Genomic DNA, 21,784 nt, shown 5'->3' on the forward strand with positions numbered 1-21,784 from the left:
ACACACAAAAATCAAGAAACATAACAACATGTGAAAGAGTTTGTTTCACTCCATGCACATCATCAGTTTAATGAAATAGATGAAGATCAAAGTGAAAGTTCAGAATCAGAATTTGTGAATTTTTGAGAGAGAGAGATTCGGATTAGAAAAGTCACAAGAAAAAACTTGAGCTATGGTAGCATTTCCAAGAGTAAATTGGTAAGTAAACTGTTTAAGTTATACTTGTTTATTTATATGATGGCTAGATTTGTCTACAGGTATGACACACTATATATAATGATAATGCACTATTAAAGAGTCTGAAGTTCACTATAAAATCTGGATATACACCCATATTTACTGAGGGTCCTTAATGTTGTGCTGTGTTAACTACACTATAATGAATATATATAAATTAGGGCTGTCAATAAATCGCAGTTAACTCTTGCAATTAACTCAAAAAATTAATTGCAATTAATCACACTGTTAAGCAATAGAATATCAACTGAAATTTATTAAATATTTCTGGATGTTTTTCTACATTTTCAAATATATCAATTTCTATTACAACACAGAATACAAAGTGTACACTGGTCACTTTATATTATTTTTTATTACAAATATCTGCACTGTAAAAATGATAAAAGAAATAGTATTTTTCAATTCACCTCATACAAGTACTGGAGTGCAATCCCTTTATCTTGAAAGTGCAAGTTACAAATGTAGACTTTTTGTTACATAACTGCACTCAAAAACAAACCAATGTATAACTTTAGAGCCTAAAAGTCCACTCAGTCCTACTTCTTGTTCAGCCAATCGCTAAGACAAACAAGTTTGTTTACATTTACAGGAGATAATGCTGCCCACTTCTTAATTACGTCACCTGAAAGTGAGAACAGGCATTGTTGTAGCTGGCGTCACAAGATATTTACGTGCCAGATGCTCTAAAGATTCATATGCCTCTTCATGCTTTGGCCACTGTTCCAGGGGACATTCTTCCATGCTGATGACGCTCATTAAAAAAATTATGCATTCATTAAATTTGTGACTGAACTCCTTGGGGGAGAATTGTATGTCCCCTGCTGTTTTACTCACATTCTGCCATATATTTCATGTTATAGTAGTCTCGGATGATGACCCAGCACATGTTGTTTGTTTTAAGACCACTTTCACTGCAAATTTGACATTGTGAAATTTTTAAGATAGCTACAGCACTCAACCCAAGATTTAAGAATCTGAAGTGCCTGCCAAAATCTGATCAGGACGAGGTGTGGAGCATGCTTTCAGAAATCTTAAAAGAGTAAGATTCTGATGTGGAAACTACAGAACCCAAACCACCAAAAAAAGAAAATCAACCTTCTGCTGGTAGCATCTGACTCAGGTGATGAAAGTGAACATGTGTTGGTCCACACTGCTTTGGATTGTCACCAAGCAGAACCCGTCATCAGCATGAACACATATCCTCTGGAATGGTGGTTGAAGCATCAAGGGACATTTGAATCTTTAGTGCAACTGGCATGTAAATATTTTGCGATACCAGCTACAACAGTGCCATGCAAATGCCTGTTCTCACTTTCAGGTGACATTGTAAACAAGAATCAGGCAGCATTATCTTCAGCAAATGTAAAAACCTTGTTTATCTGAGTGATTGGCTGAACAAGAATTAGGACTGAGTGGACTTGTAGGCTCTAAAGTTTTACACCGTTTTATTTTTGAATGCAGGGTTTGGTTTTTTTTACGTAATTCTACATTTGTAAGTTCAACTTTCATGATAAAGAGATTGCACTACAGTACTTGTATTAGGTGAATTGAAAAATACTATTTCTTTTGTTTTTTTACAGTGCAAATATTTGAAATAAAAGTAAGGTGAGCACTGTACACTTTGTATTCTGTGTTGTAAATTAAATCAATATATTTAAAAATGTAGACAACATCCAAAAATATTAAAATAAATGGTATCATATTATTGTTTAACAGCGTGATTAATCACACAATTAATCTTTTTAATCGCTTGAGAACCCTAATACAAATATGTTCATTTTTAGCACTCTTCTCTAGAAACATGAGTTTCATTTGTATCTGCTTTATAACATCAGATCTCGATTTACATATTATTTCTGAGCCCTACGGATAACCTTCCTTTTTGTTTATGAGTCAACAATGTCGATGCTTTCTATTTTCAACATTTTAATCCCCCCCTCCCATTTTAGAAATATGTCAACAGGTAAAAAAAATACACATGAATATCTCAGCGTGTAGCTCCATCTCTATTACTAGGTATATTTGTCATTATTCAAATGCAAAGAATTTATACTTACTTACTTCATAAATGTAACTAGTAGCAATCTCTATGTGATAACCAAATTATACATAATACATCTCACTTTTAAAGACAAAGTTTCATTTTGATAAGCAAGTAACTAATGCAGATATTTCAAATTTTTTCCAAAATTTGTTTTTTGACCTCTCTTCTCATATGTTTTTTCTTCTATGCTTTCAAAACATCTGGACATTTTATATCTCTAGATTCGGCCACACAAACCATATATATATGCTTGGTTAGGACCATGGCTTACCATGTCTGAGCATCAGCTGGAACATTGTTAGTGCTCTGATAAGAAGTTTGCAGTTATTGGGGCAAGGAGAGACTGAATCTAGGCATTTCAACCACAGTTGAACAGTTCAAAGGCAGTTATCTTTGCCAGAAAAACAAGTGATAGTTTAATCTGGCAACTGCAATAGGCTTTCTAGTAATCTAAACTACAATTTGATTAGTTGCTGTTTCCTAATATTAAATTGTTTTTAACACAAAGAGATGGTTTAATACTTTGTTACAGCTATGCAGGACCAGGCAATTTAAACTTGCAAGTCAATCCTTAATGTACACACTATTTTTAATACCAATTTGTACAAAAACTATGGGTTAAATTTTCAAAAGCAGCTCAGCATTGCTCTAACTCCGCTCCCACTGAAGTCAATAGAAGTTTTACTATTGATTTCCAACGGGAGCAGAAGTAGACCAAAACAGAGCTTTTGCATAGAAACTTAGTTAATTTTTTTTTTAAGTGTCTGGAACACATCAAACCAAAAAACAAACAACTAAAGAAGACAGACTGATTCAGCACAGCATAGTTCTGAAGGCCCTTGGCATAGTATCCATTAAGCCTCTGGCACCAAAGTATGCTAAGGAATAGGAAAAACTAAAATGTAAACACACTTTCCAGAATAAATGGAAACCCAAATGTCCATGGGTTTCATGTCAAAAAGACGAAATAATTTGTGTAATTTGGAGAAAACCTGAAAAGCTTTTTGATAAGGGCATTCCCCCTATGAGAGGTGTAAATTCTTCAGAATGGATCCCAGATTATGTACATGCTGTGATGCTGATCATTTGAAAAAGCACAGAAGTGTGCCACTTTGTCCTCAAGAAGCTATTACTAGATTGCGCCATAAAATGCTAAAAGATCTACAAATTAGCAACATGGTGTACTGTCACTTACAGGGTTCAGAGTAGCAGCCGTGTTAGTCTGTATTCGCAAAAAGAAAAGGAGGACTTGTGGCACCTTAGAGACTAAAATTTATTTGAGCATAAGCTCACTTCATCGGATGCATTCAGTGTCACTAAATATGATTTAATTTTCAGAAATATTTGAAATATTTTGCAACTTGAAGGAAAAACACAGCCTTAATCTTGAATCATATTGCATTAACATCCAAAACATTGCCAAACTAACTACTGAAAAAATATGTTAGCCCTCAAAAAGCATGAGATTTTGAAATAATAAATGTTGGGTTGTGTTTGTTTTTTAAGCTTTTTCATGCTTTCCCCACAACTACAAGGGCAAGAAAAAATATTTATTTATTTATGAAAGTAGAGAGTCTGAAATAATCACCTGACTCCAGGGGCTGGGGTTTTAAGAAAAACACAAACTACTGTGAGACTTGCAATAAAATTTCAACACTTGGTAACAATTCATCCATCTAGGAAGAAACTTTATATGAGCAACCGCAAAGTCTCTCAGAAATGTATGTTAAAAGCTAGGTTTATTACTCTGCTAAATGATCCACCGAAAAATCCACAGCTGCGCAATTCTGGTTATGTCAGGTTTTACAGGATAGGAAAAGTTATACTCTCTTTAGTGAATTTGGGATCTCGGACATCTCGTGATATCACATAAGGCATAAAAGCAGCTTTACAAGTTGTGGAGATAAGGACAAGAAGAGTTTGAATCAAAATTGAAACAACAATATGAATTTAAACTATGTAGTGGAGAGTATAGGCTTTCAAATGATATGTAGGTCATAGTTAGACAAGATATGTTTCTTTTTGTGGACAGCACCAAGCACAACCCTCAGCTTGATATTCTGGTCTAATAATAAGATTATCTATAGCTTAAACAATTGAAAAATAAAATTTGAAAATGGGATTCAAAATAAATTCTAAGTCATAAAACACGACAGTAACTTCAAACAATCTCTGGTGAGTTTAAGGTAATTGGGAGATATTCTGGAGGAATCGACCAAGTGTTCTGTGATCGATCATCAGGCCAGACCTCTGAAGGCTGTCACCAATTTAGAAGACATTAAGTCAGTGGCTGACACAGATCAAATATGGGTCATTCTTAAGGCACTCAAGACATACAGTTTTGGGCACATGTATTTCAGCATGGACTCAAACACCATTCTAACTGAAGTCTCTCATTTTTAAAGGAGAAATCTCTTGTTTGATACTTTGCAAAAGCTAGAAAGTGCTATGCTGGACTTGCAGCAATGAAAAAACAACTTCCCATCTGTCAGGAAGCTTAACTCTAGGATGGTACATTTGACAGGATAAACATTTCTAGAGTTTTAAAGGCAAAGCTGCATTAAGTAAATCAATCAGTCAATCAGATCCATCATCTTGAAACTGCATTTGAATATATGTATGCCAGATTCACTAGGCTGTAGCAACCACCACTCACATGGTTTTAACCTTTGACTCAACGTGATGACCTAACAGTCAAAAAAGAATTGGCCCATTATGGAAATGTAAATGTATATATTGACAATCTGCTATTTTATTAGGTATTGTGCAAAGAGGAGGAGAGTGACCAAGATGTTGGTTTTATCTGAAATGACACCTGATTACCATCAAATCCACAACAAATTACAATGCATATGCATGTTTAATTAAAAGCTTTTAACTATCAGACCATCTGCCTTTCAGGATACACTGCTCTTGATGGAAATACTGTTTTCGTTGTCCTGTAGCACAGCAGTAATAGAGCATGGGTAATGTGCAATACATTTAATAAAAACAAGCCCCACCCCCCAAGAAAGTACTCCAGTACTTGATGTAGATACTAGTGAATGGCCCAAGTGTCCTCTTACTGTCTGTACACTGCCTAGCACAATGTGGCCCCAATCTTGGTTGACCTTTAAGTGCTACCATAATATGAAATAAATAATAAAATAAATAAAATAATAATAATAATAATAATAGATGCTTTACACCCACGCAAGGCTATGCTCTACTACCTTGGTGTGGAACCAAGAACAAAACATTCATTTACAAGAGCACTCAACAGAAGGGACTAGATTAGTGCTAATCTGTATGAACATTTCAAGTCAGATGGATATTGTCCATAATATTATTTAAAGTACTAGGATATTTATTTGGATTTAAAATACACTGTTATACAGTCTCACTTCTGACTCTCAGTCTAATATGCTTCTGCCTAACCAGTGTGAATTTATATTACAGCGAGGCTAAAACTTAATATATAAGACCTAGTGACTTACACACTAAAAACAAGAGAATAATGAGTAACCCTGGGACAACAGACCAAAGCAAAACAAGCAGAATTAAAAGAATGTTACTGTCATTAGACAATAACAGCAGCAATAATATTTAATTTACTTCAGAATGAAACCACAGCATGAAAATTTGACAAACGGGTTTTCTTGTCAGGCAACCAAATTTGAAAGTTTGGCTGCCCATGGACAAGTAGGCAGAACATTTCCCCTTCCACCTTCCCAGCCAGTATACTTTTTTTTTTTTTTTTTTAAAGCTCTCAATTGTAATTCCATCCCAAAATTAGATTGATGAATAAAAACTATAGAAAATGCAGGACTTTAGAATGAATGTATCATGTCAAACACATCTGTTGCATTACTAGCGTGCTGTGAAAATACGCACAACGTACTTGGATAGCTTCAGACTGTCCAACAGGAAGGAACATTTATATGGCAGGCAAACATCAGTTGTTAGTTTCCCAAGACCCCAGACTGAGTCAGAACTGAATGACTACATAGTGGTTTCTTTTGTTTTGGAGAAACTGAATTAAGAAGTAGTAATACCACACCATAAGTTTCCTGACACTGGGCCAAATGGTGGGTTGTGGCTGTGTCCATTCCAAATCAAGGTTGGGGAGAGCAAAGGAGGGCATGATGTGGTCTACAAACATGGCTTTTCACTCACCTGGGATTGGAATCATTCTGCTCTGGGCCTGTCACTAGGTGCAAGTTAAAGTAGCCTAAATGCTGCTCTAACTCATTCAGCAACCAAAGATCCATTATGGACAACAAGGTTCACCAGGGCACAGAGATGCCCTGGCCATGCCCACTTTCCCTTGGCCACACCCTGACTCAGCCATGGGAGAAGGGGGAACCGTACCACCCAAGGATCCCTCTACTCTAGTGGGTTCTTCCAAGGGCCGATTAAACCAGTTTTGCAGCAGAATTGCACTAGATGAGCTGTGCAAAGCTGCCCTAATCAGGGTCATAATCTCAAACGATAACTTATTTTAGAATTTTTCAACAGGCAGGAAAAGGCCTGGAAGAATGATAACTGGTAATGTGACTGTCACACGCTTGCAAATTCAGGTAATGCAGTAAATGCAAATGTGTATTTCTCTAATCTGTACTTAACTAAAAAGAAATTTTGCAGTGTAAAGATTCTAAAGAGTGTATTTTAAAATATATATTAGATTACTATCTCTCCAGAATCTTTTATCGTGGTATGTGGTCTGTCAAAGGCAATAAAACATTATATCTTTACGATGCAATGAACAGTAGCCCCGTTTGGAATGCTACTTTCTAGGTTACCATTAGTATTATGGGAAATAAACCAGCTACATAACTGATGCTGACAAATGGGTCAAGTCGAGGTGAGCCTCGTTCCCCTCAGCTCAGTTTACAGCCTCCTTTCACTGACAAAACAAACTTCCTGTTGAACATCTCCTCTATAGCAAAGTTACTGTCAAACTGTCAGCAAAGCTAACGGACAAAGAGACATGGGGATCTGATAAGGCAATCTTATTTTCCAGGAAATTAAACCAAATAACAATATGTCCAGCCTACTTGACCTCTTATTTTCCTTAGTAAACATTTTCCAAATTGCACAATGTAATGAACAGCTCTTGGTACAACTCTTTTTTACATTTTTCACTTATTTATTTTTTGTAAAGATACATTAAAATTGATGTAAAGATTTCATCAGTTTTGATAGTCTACTTAATAAAGTAAGCAAGCCCTTACTAACAGGACCAGTCACACACAAATCTGTGAATAACTGTAGGCAAGATCAGGCCCTTTATCTTAAAAAACTGTTAAAAATGTAAGCTTAAAAATGTACAAACACACTTGTTCTTCCACTTTATAGTTAAATGAAAATACAAAACACCTGGGGTCAGGTGACATAGCATTCTATTTCTCAATGAAATGTGGTGATTTCTTAATACTGTAGATTTCACAACAAATTACAGAGAGTTCAAGAAAACAAAGCAAAAATGACAAAAAAGACCGATTTAAGAGGAAAAATTAAAAAGAACGAGAAGTAGGTGGCTTTGTTAAACAGAAAAAAGGTGGACATGGTAATAGTTTATAAATAATTGAGAGGAGTAAACAAAGTCTGGGAGAAAATTGTTTGGGGATAATATAAGGGTATTGGGATAAAACTCATAGGGAAAATTTAGACTATCATGAAATGCCTCCTGTGGGGAGGCTATTCCACAATCTAATGGATTTCCTGTCAGGAAGTGGAGGAAATTCAATAAACGCAGGACATTTAGACTGTATTGGCAGAAGAGATGGACTAGATGTGATATAATATGTATTTTCTCTCTCTAGTTCATGTGATACTTTGACAGCTAAATAGTTTAACAGATATTTAGTGAAGCAGTTTGCAGAATCAAGCTTATATTCATTAAGGATTACATTGAAGCCACTTTTCAGCTTTAAAATATCAGCTGTTTCTGATGTAGCTCAGTTTAAAAACAAAAAGACGTGTTTAGAATTTAAAGGAGGAAAAATATTACATGGAAATTCCACTGTACTTGCATGGGAAGACACCACCAGCATTATAACTCCATATGCAAATTAATACCAAATAACCTACAACATCAACAAATAATAATAAACTCCTACATTTAAGTGTAATGGGGCTCTGTAATTGAATATAAACAACTCTGATGAAGAGATTGGGTTGAAATGTTCCATGCCAGGTCTCTGACTCAGGCTGAATGTTTTTGGAAACTTTCAGCCATTTCTGAGAATGAGGCTACAGAAAAATAAATTGTTTTGTCCATGTTAAAAAATTCTGGTAACCTTCTCTTCGAGAAACTCAAGCGCCCCCATGCTTTGGTGCAGGAACTTGAAATTTGGTCAAAGGGTAGCCTTTCTGTCACGGATGTGCCTTTTGCCATCCCTGTTAAAATCCACCCATAATTTGGCCATGTTATATGCCTTTCAAAATTTTACAATTTGCACATGCTCATAAATGCTAGAGTTTAATAGCTAAAATCTCCAAAGATTTTGTCCATTCTTGGCACGCTACTGCTCAGGCCAGCAGGATTATCCCTGCAATTGCAACTCTGGGATGCTGCAGGCTGTTTTGGATTCTGGTCAGGAAATGGAACTGAAAGCCGGGAGGCTCTCTCTCCTGAACTCTGAATGCCCTCCCCTACTGATGCCAAAGTGCTGTACAGGGAGTTGCCTGATTTGAATGCAGGCAGACAGGAGCCAAACCTGCCAAGAGAAGAGTGGGAAAAGGAGTGTGATAAGGAGGGAGGAGACTGGAACTGGAAGCTGATCGGGGTGGGAGAGTAAGACTGGGTATTGGGATGGGGGTACTCTGGTACTGGCTGGACAATGAAACTGGGACCCAAGAAGGAGAAAGATGGAGGCAAAACAGATCTGATGAGAAGCCAGGATGCAGGGGGAAGAACTGGGAGCAGCTGCATAAAGAGACTGGGTCAAGGAACAGCAGCAGAACAGTGACAGACTGGATGAGGAGTTAGTGGGGATGGGGAACATGGGAAGGGAGGCTGACTGAATGCTAGGGAAAGAGAATAGCCCGTAACTAATGCCGGATGGAATTTTTCAGCCAAATCTTTTAGTGAAAAATGCAGATTTGGTGTCATAAACAGTCTGCAGACTTCTGTCAGTTTTACCAAATTGCTTTGATTGGGGATGGGACAGGGGACTAAAAACATTTTAAAAAAATGTTTTGACATTTTTTAAACAAAATGTTTCTATTTTTTGGTTCAAAATAACTTTCAAAATTTCATTTTTAAAAAATTAAACGTTTACATATAGTCACAATCAAAATGAAATTATTTTGTCAAAAGGAAACGTTTTGTTCTGCCCTAAGTGACATTTCTGATTGTTCGAAAATGCCAGCAAATCAAAAACTAGTTATTCCCGTAGCTCTAATGGTGTCCTCCCCAAGAATTAGTTTTAGAAATCAAATACAAAACGTCCTCCAGTTCTAATGCTACAGGTCTAAATGCAAGGACGAGATTCAAAGCCTTCAAGATGCTAATTTTCAACAGCATCAGGGTCATTCTTCTCCTCTCAATGATTTTTTTTTAATTCACTGTTTACACTGGCACAAACTACAAGTCTGTTTCCTTTTGAATGCTCATTAGGGGTCTCTAGGAGGAAGACACAAACCACGTCACTGATGATAGGCACAAAGTGACACCAAGATCTGCAGTACTCTTCTATTTTCAATTCATAGTGCTTATGATACAAAAGCAGCTGCACTAAGACTTTTTTTTAGATGGGGAGATATGCCCCTAAAATGAAAAGAAATGAAAGCACAGAATGAGTTCAGCTAAAACACTCTGAATGAGGCTACTAGAAAGCTGCAGAATACCAGCTGAAAAATGCAGCAAGGTGTTACGCGAGCAACTATTTTTGTATTCAAGCAGACACTTTTTAAAATGAAATAAATGATGCTCTGCAATTTTCCTTTTGTTTGGCTAATATCTGTAAAATTAACTTGTAGTTTGGCTGGCTCTCTGACCTCTTTATCTCTTATGAAACTGGTTTTAAGGAGCTTGGACTCACAAGGAAGGGACAAGAGAAACAACTGCAGACGAGTTTTTGGGTCTTACTGAAAAGACACACACTTTAAGATACACCTCTACCCCGATATAACACGAATTCAGATATAACATGGTAAAGCAGCGCTCCGGTGGATCAAAGGAAGTTCGATATAACGCACTTTCACCTATAACGCAGTAAGATTTTTTGGCTCCCGAGGACAGCGTTATATCGGGGTAGAGGTGTAATGCATTGACTAGTCTGCAAATCCCCACCCAGACTTCACAAATCAGAGAAAAGAGAATCCCCAAAATAGTCTTCCAAGAGGTCACATGCAGAGTTACCATATATCCATCAGGACTAGTGTTTTGTTGTTGTTGGAAAAGTGTGTCATGAATTGTTGAACTGGAGTGGAGTATATTTTGAGATTATATTATCTCTACAGCAAAAAGTATTTGGGTGTAATCATAGGGAATTAAAGTCAAATTTTCACATTAACGTGTAGATTTAGGATTATTTACAAATTAGGATTTCAGATTTGCCCAGGTGATTTCAGATTACTGAAAAAAATAAAATGATCTATCAGCATTTTGCATGTAAGAAAAAGTCTGTTACAGATGTTGTAAGTAACAAGTCCTCTAAAATGACATGTCAGCATATTCTTTCCTATTCCACTTTTGTCTGCAACTATTAAACACCTATGGCAGTTACTAGATCCATAAACACAGTAACACACTATAAATGTTCCACAAGCACAGTGTCACATTTCTGTGATGCACTTCCTAAAGAGAACGAGACCCCTCCCCACCTCTAAAAGCTATTGAAAGCTTTAAATGTGGTCATTAGAACCACTGCAAAGGTAACCAGAACCTGACCAGCAGTACTAGGATCCTTTAAAATGATAGTAGTGTCACTACTCTACTTTTCTCTACTTAGTTACATCATTCAAACCTGCCACCAAAAGATTTTGTCTCATCATTTCTCGTCTTATTAAAATAGCCTTAGGCCAAGATTTTCAACTGAACAGTGATTTGGGAGTGCTCAGATTTGCATGCTCATCTTGCAACACCTTAAAGGGCCCTTACTTTTCGGTGGGTGGATGGGTTCAGCGAAAATACACCTCTCTATCAAATCGGTCACCCCAAAATTGAGAGACTAGAGTTCTTTTTGAAATTCTTGGCCTGATTTCTCAAGTCAGATCTTACTGTACACTTGTAACCATTTCAATCTAAATTCAGGATGAGACACCACAGCACCAGACTATTTTCCTTAAGTCTGAAATTTATCTTCTTTCTGTCAGCTCTGGTTCAGTATGTTTTCTTGCTCTTCTGGATTTCATTAGATTATTTCATACTGTGGATTTTGCAATCTTCCTGGAATATTTTTGATACCTAGCAGGTTTTCTGATGTCCATCTTTCACTGATTAGTACATCTAGCTGGCCAGTCCTATCTTGAGACCTTGATCATTTGGAATTTTAGGTTAGTCATAATCTATTTTCCTTCTCCATACTTTTTTACTTTAAAATGAGTAAGTTAAAATAGATTTTCTATATGAATATTTGATTTTTCCTTTATATTCCTGATGATCATTAATCAATTTACCTGACAGGGCATCTTGTGCTTCAAAAAAAGTGCTGAGACCTCCTTTCACATATGCTAGACTCCCTTCATTTTTCTTGTTTGCCTGCTTCTTCAGATTCATGACTGCCATTTTGAGCTGATCAAAACTGAAATTAAGCAAAGAAGAAACATTGTCATTGATACAATGAAAAGGGATTGATACAATAAAAGTAATGTATTAAAATTTAGCACACAGGACATTGTAATTTACAGTATTTTATATCACAGAGTATTAGACAAGGGAGAGATTTATTAGGTTATCTGGTACACATTCCTGCCAACGAAGAACTGTTCTCCATGTAACATTTCTAGAGTTCTGCACAATCTAGTTTTCCCAAATAAGGGGCCTCCAACTCTTCTCGTAGAAGAGATTTTCCACTGCACAGGTTTCGCAGCCAGGAAGTCTTGTCTGATACTGATCCTAAGTTTTCCCTTTCTAAATTTCACCCTATTGCTCCAAGCTATATCCACTTACAGAAATGTGCCCCATCATTTCTCTGTCAAATCCTACATAATTACTTGCATTTACCTCTCTTCTTCTGTGTACACTTAGCCAAACAATGTACATTTAACTCTTTTAAACTCGACCCCATTCATTTTTTGTTTTTAATTTCCGAAGTCCCTCAAAATTTACCAACATCTTCCTGATAATGAGGTCCCGAACTAAATGCAATTTTGCACCAAAGCCTTCGAGAAAAACACATTCCTGCTCTGTTCCTTTATGCTTTTGCACATGCAGCCTACTGGTTTTTTTTGCTACTATACTGCATTGCATAGTCATGTCTAACTAGCTGTCCAGTGTCACCCCTACAGTAGATATATTTCCATATTACTGCTCCCCAGTACTCGTAGATTTCTTATCCGTTTTTGCTTTAGTGAAATTTTTAAATTGGAAATTTAGTTTCAACTAGCTTTGCTTATTTTCAAAGTAATAATATCTGTAATTCATGATTAACCACTACACAAATACTATTTGTTTCTTGTATTCAGGGAAAAGTTATCACAAGTTATGTTACTTAGTCAGTCACCATTAGTAAGCATGGAAATACCAATTATAATTAGAAAAAAGTGTGATTTTTCAAAGATATTTCAATTTTTTTAAGCAACGACCGCTTAAGGAGACAGTGAGGGATGGAAATTAAAAAATCCACCAATGCAGATACACCTAACACAATAGTACCAAAAACTCCGTCAGTTTAAAAGTGTTAGTAAAGGATTTGTTGAAAGAACAAACTAAAAAAACTAACTAATTTGAGCTCAGGCAGTCAGAAAGTGATCCCCACCTGCTGCGAGACAGGAAAGCACTGGTGCACTGTGCAAAGGCATTTCCCTTTATCCAGGGATGATGTCACAATGTTTTGCTTTATTTCTCGTTTCCATTTGCTGGTCAGAAATCATATAACTCACTGTCTGAAATGGCCTATTTGGGTGTACAATAAGAACTTCTTACTAGCAGCACTTTTAGACTGCTGGGCTCAACAAAATCAGTACAGCTCTCTTTTGACTAATATTTCCCTGTTATTTGATAAATTAATATGAAGTCTTAAGAATTTGTTTATACTTGTTATGACGTTCTGTCAGGAAAATAATTGTAGGGTGAAAAAAATGTGAATTTCCTTCAAGGAAAAAATCATACATAAGCTAACCAAAACATCAGTGTTCCACAAATTCAGAGTTCCCGCTACCTCGGGTTAAATAAAGGGCAGGGACATTAAGGATATGCTGTGTTCTTCTGAAAAACAAAAACACAATCAAACAAAAAAACCACAACAGCACAAGTAAGGTACGTGGGGGCCAAAATAATGCCACCTAGTACTTATATAGTGCTTTTCATCAATAAATTTTAAAGCATTTTACAAAAAGGGATGAGTATTCTCTCCATTTTAGAGATGAAGAAACTGAGGTACAGAGAGGACAAAACTAAAATTTTGAAAAACCTTAAATGACATAGCAACTTATGTCCCACTGACTTTCAGTGGGACTTAAACATCACTTTGGCATTTTTGAAAATTTTACTCTAACTGTTGTGTAACCTTGGGAAAACTAAAGTAGTAGTAGCACAGTTAGAAACAGGCATCAAGAGTCCCAAATCCCAACCTTGTGCCCCATCATTTCTCTGTCAATGAAAGCCTACCCAATGGAATCTTGTTACATTTTTCTTCCAATATTAGCTCAAGGCAGGGATCTGTCCTTGATTATATCCCTCCTTCTTAATTAACTCTTAAGTCTTCTAGTTCTCATTTATGTACTTGTTCTGACTACCAAACAAACTCCATAACTTCCTAGGACTCAATATCTGAAACTCTGATGTTCTGCTCCACCTGGGTAATGTCTTCTTTGTCCCATGTTTCTGAAATTTCTAGCCTTGGGAAAATAGTTACAGATCCAGCAGACTCAGAATTATCCTTAATCCGCAACTTTGTCTATCAATCTATAATCACCTCTGAAACATCACCAAATCATATCTATCATTCAAGTCTTCCTTCTTGTTACCAGTCAAAGAATATTTGCATCTTTGCCACTTTAAATTTTCAGTTTTCCCTCACTTTGCCCTACCCTTGTTCCTTGTTTATACTTATGAGGAGTTCATATGGTTCAGCAAACATGCAAACAGAAAGTGCTTTCCATTTAAAAATAAATCAATACAAAATAAAGGTGCACTCTACCCCCATTCCATTGGATTGAACAGAAATACCTATGAATTATGGCTTCAGTCCAGAGTAGTGGACCCAATGCAAAAAAAACAGCTTAATGGGATACTGTAAATAAAGAAAGCTATACAACAATAATTTGTACTACACTAGAACCATTTTGTAGAAAGTTGTGACAAATTATTTTCGAAAGACAGAGTCCATGCCTTGAATTAATATTGGCAGAAAAAATGTAACATGATGCCACTTTAACATAAGGCTTCACACATGAATGCATCATTAGGCACTGATCCAACACAACAATGTGAAACAGTTAAGAAAGTATGCCTATGTCAAGCTACGTTGTTGTCTATGTAGTTACTTATGTTTTCAACTCAGGGACAGCAGCATCTTCTCAATAGCCACAACTTCAGTATTTTATTCATCAACATACTGTTTTATTGCAGAGTTGATTGTGGATTCATTCTGTTGCTTACATTCCAGCTAAATCCTGGTAAACCAAAAGATAGATTCCAGGTCCTGTTAACAGTTCCTGAATGGTAACCACAAAGACCTATTTTAGGGCTCAAGTCTACAATCTTTACAATGAGTGGTCCCACTGAGTTACTATTCACTATAAGTAAAGATGCCCGAATCAGGCTCGTAGAGCTTAGACTATTAATGAAAAGTCATTTTAGTAATTTTTCCTCTCAAATACTTTTATTTCAAATACACTCTTCTTACACATGTTTTGGAACATACTGTTCCCTTGCTACTGGAACAGCTCTTTTGTCTTACAATTAGAGATCTTTCCGTCATAGTTTCAATTCAGAAGTAAATGAAAAGTATTCTAAGCCCATCTAAACAACTGGGCGCTTTTCATTTAAAGTGTTCATAGCCTTCTTGGGTCCTGGTAAACTGAACACGTTCTCCCACTAAAATGCAAGAGAAAATTACTACACCAAATGAAGTCTTTATTTCAATACCTGGTTTCAAGCTAATATCATTATAAGAATGTTAAAATTCACATTTTTTTAAACAGCGCTCCATCCTCCATTACATCTACTGTAGTGAAAAATTGCAGAATTGTGTATGTTCAGTTGCTTATGCAAAAGCCATGTAACTACCATGATCCTACGCATGACCAAAATTCTATTGAAATCAGGAAACACTTTCCACTTATTTCAATAGGCTTTGGATTAGGTGGCTATGAGAGCAAGTTCTGTGTACACAATTCTGAAGGTCTGCACACAAGCAAAAGCTATAAGTTGTTCTTCCTAAACATTATGATGGAGTCACTGGCAAAAATTTCCAAAACTTCACCCCATGAATCTCACTGGAGGGTCCTACCTTTTTCTATTACAGCATTTCACATTCCTGCTGATTAAAAGCCTTACTGTTTTGTACTACGTGTCTGTACATTGCCTATCACAATGGGGCCCAAAATCTGACTAGGGCCTGTGGACATTACTGCCGTACAAACAACAATTCTTCCACTACTACCACCATTGAGATCTATGATGTACAGTAGCAATACAAATACTGTTGGATGTTTTAAAAACATTGTTATTGTCCACAAACCTTGTTGTTGAATGGTTCTCAATCAAATACCATGCAGCGGAGAAGTTTTCACTAGTGAAATCGGCACTCATCCCAGGAAACAGTACCTCCAAATCCTTCTGGGGAAATCGCCCTCTGAAAAAGGCAAATAATTTATAAAGTAAAGTGTTTACTGCCAAAAGGTTATAAGAAAAATTACTACATAAAACAACGGCCCATGTTCCATTCTTCAAATCATGACACTAAGTAGTAACAGAATAAAAACACAGAACTGTAACAACCTAACAAAATAAATCTGGTACTAATGGTTCTAGGGTAAATCCAACACATCTAGGAAAGAGGCAATTGAAATTAAAACGGTAAATTATTTTTGGATTTTACTAATGTACATTGGAGTAGTAGATTAAAATGGTGCTACACAAGATAGCTGCAATTCTAACAGTAAACAGTATCACCATGAACATTCTTTACAATTAAGTCTGTTACCTCCTTTTTTCACTTTTAAAATGTCTGAATATTATAATTTGCATTTAGAAATCATATGTATGTTTGTTGATGCAAATATTTTTTTCTCCTTTCTTGAAAAAGAAAGCATACGTCAATTTATATGGCCTTTAAAATATTTATGTTTAGTAAAAGGATTACTCTAGTTAAATAAAGACTGTGTGCTACGAAGGCAAGCAGAAACTTCCAGTTTCTTATTTCAAACTCTCTCATAATGCAATAAAACAAAATGTACAAAATGAGTACTTAGCAACTAAACCCCAGAAAAGTGAGAGCAAAGCTCACCTTTTGCTGTAAGTCTTTTATGCCCTTTATTTTTTTCCAATATCAGCATTTAGATAATAGTGACTGGTGGTCCCTAAGGGCCTGATCCAACTCCCATTTAAGTCTATGGCAATGTCTCTCTCTCACGCATTGTGTGTGTTCAGTACGTATAAACACACAGCATAGATATGTATACATGAATGAGTATACACTGCAGATATTCAAACTCACATTACTTCACGTAGAAAAATACAAGTAGAAAAAAATCTTTTATACTCATTTTAAAATAAATTAAGACTTTTGCCTATACCCACAAAAGTATGGAAAATTCATACATAAGGTTAAAACCTTCAACGGATAATAAGCACCATAAGACTAAACTGGGTAGCATTCAAAATGGTGAAAGTTGTGAAATTACACTGATCTTTTTAACCCCCAAAAGTGAATGTCTAGACTTAAAGTTTGCACCAGAATCTAACATATTTTAAATGTGGGTGGTGGGTAGATTTCCCATTGTATGTGTAAAATAATGTCTTTTGAATTTCATAAAAAATCTTCCCATTCCATCCACATTTGTTAGAAGTGCTCCATTTACATGATCTTATCTGTATACAAAACATTTCAATTCATTTATTTTCATTTACAAAACAGGGCCAGACTTTGTGTTAACAAGTTTCAGCCTAAACGGAACACAGACTCACAAAGTTATGAACCAATGGGAAAAAAGTTTCAATACATCTGATTGGTAGGATAAAAATAATCTGAATTCATGGATGTGTTGTCCCATGCACAATTTATTTTTTAAAAATACAGAATGTAGAAGGTTAGAAGGAAACTTCCCTTATGTTCAGGTTATTTCATTTGAGGAGCTTTTTGTTTGTTTAGTTTTTAGGGAGGGAGGTTAACCTTCCTTTGAAGCATCTGATACTGGCCACTGTTAAATATAGTATACAGTATTGTCCTAGAAAGACCACAGACCTGATATTACAATTCCCACATTCGTATGAAAAATCGTGAACACTGACTATCTTTCATGTTGGTTTAATCTATTAAGAGGTAAATCCTGGACTCTATGTCCACCCAAGTAAAGGAGATTGGTGCAGGGTGATGGAATACTCTCTGTAGGCAGCCAATTAAGCAGTAGCAAAATGGCTCCACAACAGCGTTAGTGCTACAGTAGCCAAGTAACTATTGCAACTCATCTCTTTCCCCCTGCTCAGTGCATATTTAGATCATTTATTCTAAAATCAAATAACTTTAAAATCAAACCCATTTTTCTCCCATTCATAAACATGTTCACAATTTGTCAAAAATTCCCAAATCAAAAAAATCACCTGAGACACTCATCACTCGCAGTTCTCTACTCACAGCTGCAGCCAATCATCAGAAAATAATTCAAAACTCTGCCAAAAAAATTTAAAAACTCTTGTCCAAAAATGAAGTAATAAATGCAGACACAGACTTGAAATAAAATCTTCTCTGAAGCATATGAACTAGACAAACTGCTGTTAATCCGTGAAACACACAGTACAAATAAAAAGCACACTTGCAGGACCTTGCACTTAAAATTAAACTGGCAAGATCAAAAGGAAAATGAAGAAGACACTGAATATACAGCAGGCTGTTGGAGAGGATATTAAATATGTATCAACAGCCATTTCACTGGAAATAAACATTACAATGAGAAAGATATTTTAAAAACAAACTATTGGTAAGCATATTTCAAAGAGGAAAGAGGACTACAAAACGTGCTTCCAGGATGAACTGTTCTAACACATTTATTTTAAAAGTATGCTGAAAAGCAAAATACAGATTATAATGAACTAGTGAATCCAAGATAGGTATTTTAAAAAAAGTTGAGAATTGCAAAGAAACGTTATCTTTGTTCCACCATACCTTACATCCTGAAGATTATTAGCACCAGGAGTTGCAAAGGACACCACCCTTTGGCACACATTTTTTTACTCTACTGAATTAACACAACTAGGATTGTCTAAATTATTCATTATTATTAAAGTGATGGGGTGTGGGAGAGAGAGAACATGAGAAGTGGAAAGAAGGGGGGGGAAGTGCGAGAAGTAGAGATTGCATACAACATGGTCCAAATTAGTTTTCTCTACCTTTGGTGAAAGAATTATGTGGAATACAAAAATCCTTATGCGCATGCAGTGAGACGCATTACAGTACTGATATGATTATGGATTTTGTGGATGCTAACTGTACTGCCTGGGAAATGCTGATGTTCAGGTGTACTTGACAGTAGCCCAGTGTTATACGTCTTCAAACAGGAAGGACACTTTAGGATAAGAATTTTTACAGTGGGATGATCACTGAGTGCCTCTTAACCAACAAAATGTATAGGATCACTATAATACAATATAGTGCTCACAAAATACATAAACGTACAATCTCAGCCCTTGTGGTCAAACAATAAACAATCTAGCTAAAGATTCATCTTTCAATGGCCAAGAAAGAGAGTCAAACTAGACATTCAAGTACTGTATCATCTCTTAATGCATACATTTAACAGCACACAGGGAAAACAGGATTTATTCATGCGCATCAAAGTAGGATATACCTTCTGAGAGTGTATCGGAGACAGACATCTGACTAAAAATGAACCAAAAAACACCTTTCAGAGACAATACTTATTACTGCAAAATATTACTGACATCTCCCTTTATATCATACACAAAACCAAACAAACATAAATACTGCTAATATAACCCTTAGCCTTTATTTCAATGTACTGTACTCCCTCCAGTTAGTCTGTTCAGGCTTAAAAAAAAAACAAAAAAAAACCAAGTCCCGCAAATTGGTTTGTACACTCAATAGACAAAGAGCCTGAAAAAACTCTAAAAGTTAGTTGTCTTTTAGTTTATTTTAGTGTGACATTTGGCCACATTGAAAAATTCTAGAAGATTTTTTGTTTGAAATGTTTATTTACTTATTTTGGATTATAAATTAGATACATACAAAGACAACACCACACAAATATGGATAAAACATAGACACTACATATAATAGAACCACAGAAATTAATGGGAGATGCATAGTAGATTAACAAATTTTGCAATTTATAGAGTAAGTTTATATATACTATTAAAATAAGAATACATCATGGAGTACTTTGTCCACTAATATTATGAAGCAGAGTTTAATACATCGTAGTAGCATGTTTTACAAAATATTTTATATCTTTGTAATGAGCAGAGTGCCATAGTAAAGTCTAACAAAACTTTTTTGGGGAAATGGAGTAATATCACTGGCTGTTTTTGTAAGAACTACCAAGTTTGTAGATTAGTGAAGAAGTGAGAATTAGTAACATTCCCGTCTTCATGACATGCTATGATAGAAAAACTGACAATCCAAATAGAACTCAGGAGAATCAAAGAGCAAGGTCTGGGTAGAAGTATCCAAAGAAACTGTCTCTGCACACATATCGTGTATGTTTTCATTCCATTCCATTGACAAACTGGTTTTTAAGGACTTGCTTACTACCTCAAAACACCCTGGCCAGGCAACAAGAGCTACCACTACTGGGAACGGGATATTCCTTTCTTTCTTAAGTGAGGAAAGTAGCGGTGATGACAGCAGCACATTGTGTGGGGCACATCACAAAGGAACATAAAGTGAGATCATGTTGGGACCATATCAAGGTGTCAAACACCATTATGCATCTAATTTACCATTAAATCTAAATAGAGAGAGAGTATGAGAAATAACTTTAAATGCTTTGGTCATTGGGCAGCTGTAATGACGTAATTAACATCCACACACCATTGTAGAGGAGATCACTAGGATTGGGCCTGTTGGACTTTGTCATAATAGAAAAAGAGGGGAGGCGGGTCAATCTTCTTTGATGACCCGCAACTTTTGGATTTTCTCCCCCTTGATTGATATCAAAGTCCTTCAATGAAGGTAAAGATTTTGCTATCAAGGCTCTTTACTCCTACTGAAACACCTAATTTGGTATTACAGCCTTGTTACCTTTTGAAAATAGTCTTTTTTACTGCAGTGCTTGGACTGCTTGGGTTGAAGGGTTTTAAAAATAAAAGCATTACAACTTTATACAGTTTATATCTTAACTAAAACAAAAGTTAGACTGAGATTTGAGTCATCATCTAGACCCCACTTCCCTCAAGTGTGCTGAAAGCATGCTCCTAACTTCTCATAGTGCGGTACAGGTCCTTGCTCCCTGTTAAAATGTATATTCATGCATTCAAAATTGAAAATATGTCTAATACAGTTAACATCATTTATGCCACATCTGCCAAGTAATCCCAATGTTACTGCATACTGCGAGAACAATAAAAAGGAGTTCTTGTGGCACCTTAGAGACTAACCACAAGTACTCCTTTTCTTTTTGCAAATACAGACTAACACGGCTGTTACTCTGAAACCTGCAAGAACAATGTCCACCTAATTTTATTCTAATTTCATGTACCTAGGCACATACAAACTCTTCTCGCAAATTCTGTTACCAAGTTTGTGCATGCACAGACACACAGACTATTATTATTTATAATAACCACAGAGGTCAATCAAGATCAGACTAGGCTCTCTGTAAATATAACAAGTAACAGGCACTGCCTCAAAGAGATTACATTCTAACTTAAAGACACAACAAGTAAGTAGAACAATAGGTGGCAATGCGTACTAATGAACATAGCTAGTCTATTTGCACAACTTAATGCTTCTCTCTCATATTTAGGGGGTTTATTTTAAAGATATTTTTTACAAAGTATTAGCTATCCAGTCGTAGATTTTTCAGCGTACGTAACAATATAAACCCATTTAGAGACTAAAATCAGGCCCAAAATCTGGATACAGTCACTAAAAGGTAACTTGAACTAGATTCCAGAGGACTTCATAGGTCAAGAGGAGCAACTTAAAATAAACACAGATTCTGAATGTC

At 35.9% G+C, this 21,784-nt stretch overlaps 1 protein-coding gene across 4 annotated transcripts in view; it reads right to left on the reverse strand.

The window, feature by feature from the left end:
• Nucleotides 1-21,784, reverse strand: part of EXOC2 (exocyst complex component 2) — a 188,565-nt gene that overhangs the window by 129,965 nt on the left and 36,816 nt on the right. For all 4 annotated transcript variants that reach the window (XR_012157344.2, XM_073332187.2, XM_073332185.2 and 1 more), the window contains exons 5-6: nucleotides 16,120-16,233; nucleotides 11,891-12,015 (exon numbers count right to left, since the gene is read on the reverse strand). Coding sequence is in view for 3 of the 4 variants with exons in the window: in XM_073332187.2 (XP_073188288.1) it covers nucleotides 11,891-12,015; nucleotides 16,120-16,233 (239 nt within the window). In the remaining variant the exon portion in view is untranslated. The remainder of the gene's footprint in view (nucleotides 1-11,890; nucleotides 12,016-16,119; nucleotides 16,234-21,784) is intronic.

This window comes from Lepidochelys kempii, chromosome 2 (assembly GCF_965140285.1).
Source record: "Lepidochelys kempii isolate rLepKem1 chromosome 2, rLepKem1.hap1, whole genome shotgun sequence".
NCBI classification, from domain to species: Eukaryota; Metazoa; Chordata; order Testudines; family Cheloniidae; genus Lepidochelys; species Lepidochelys kempii.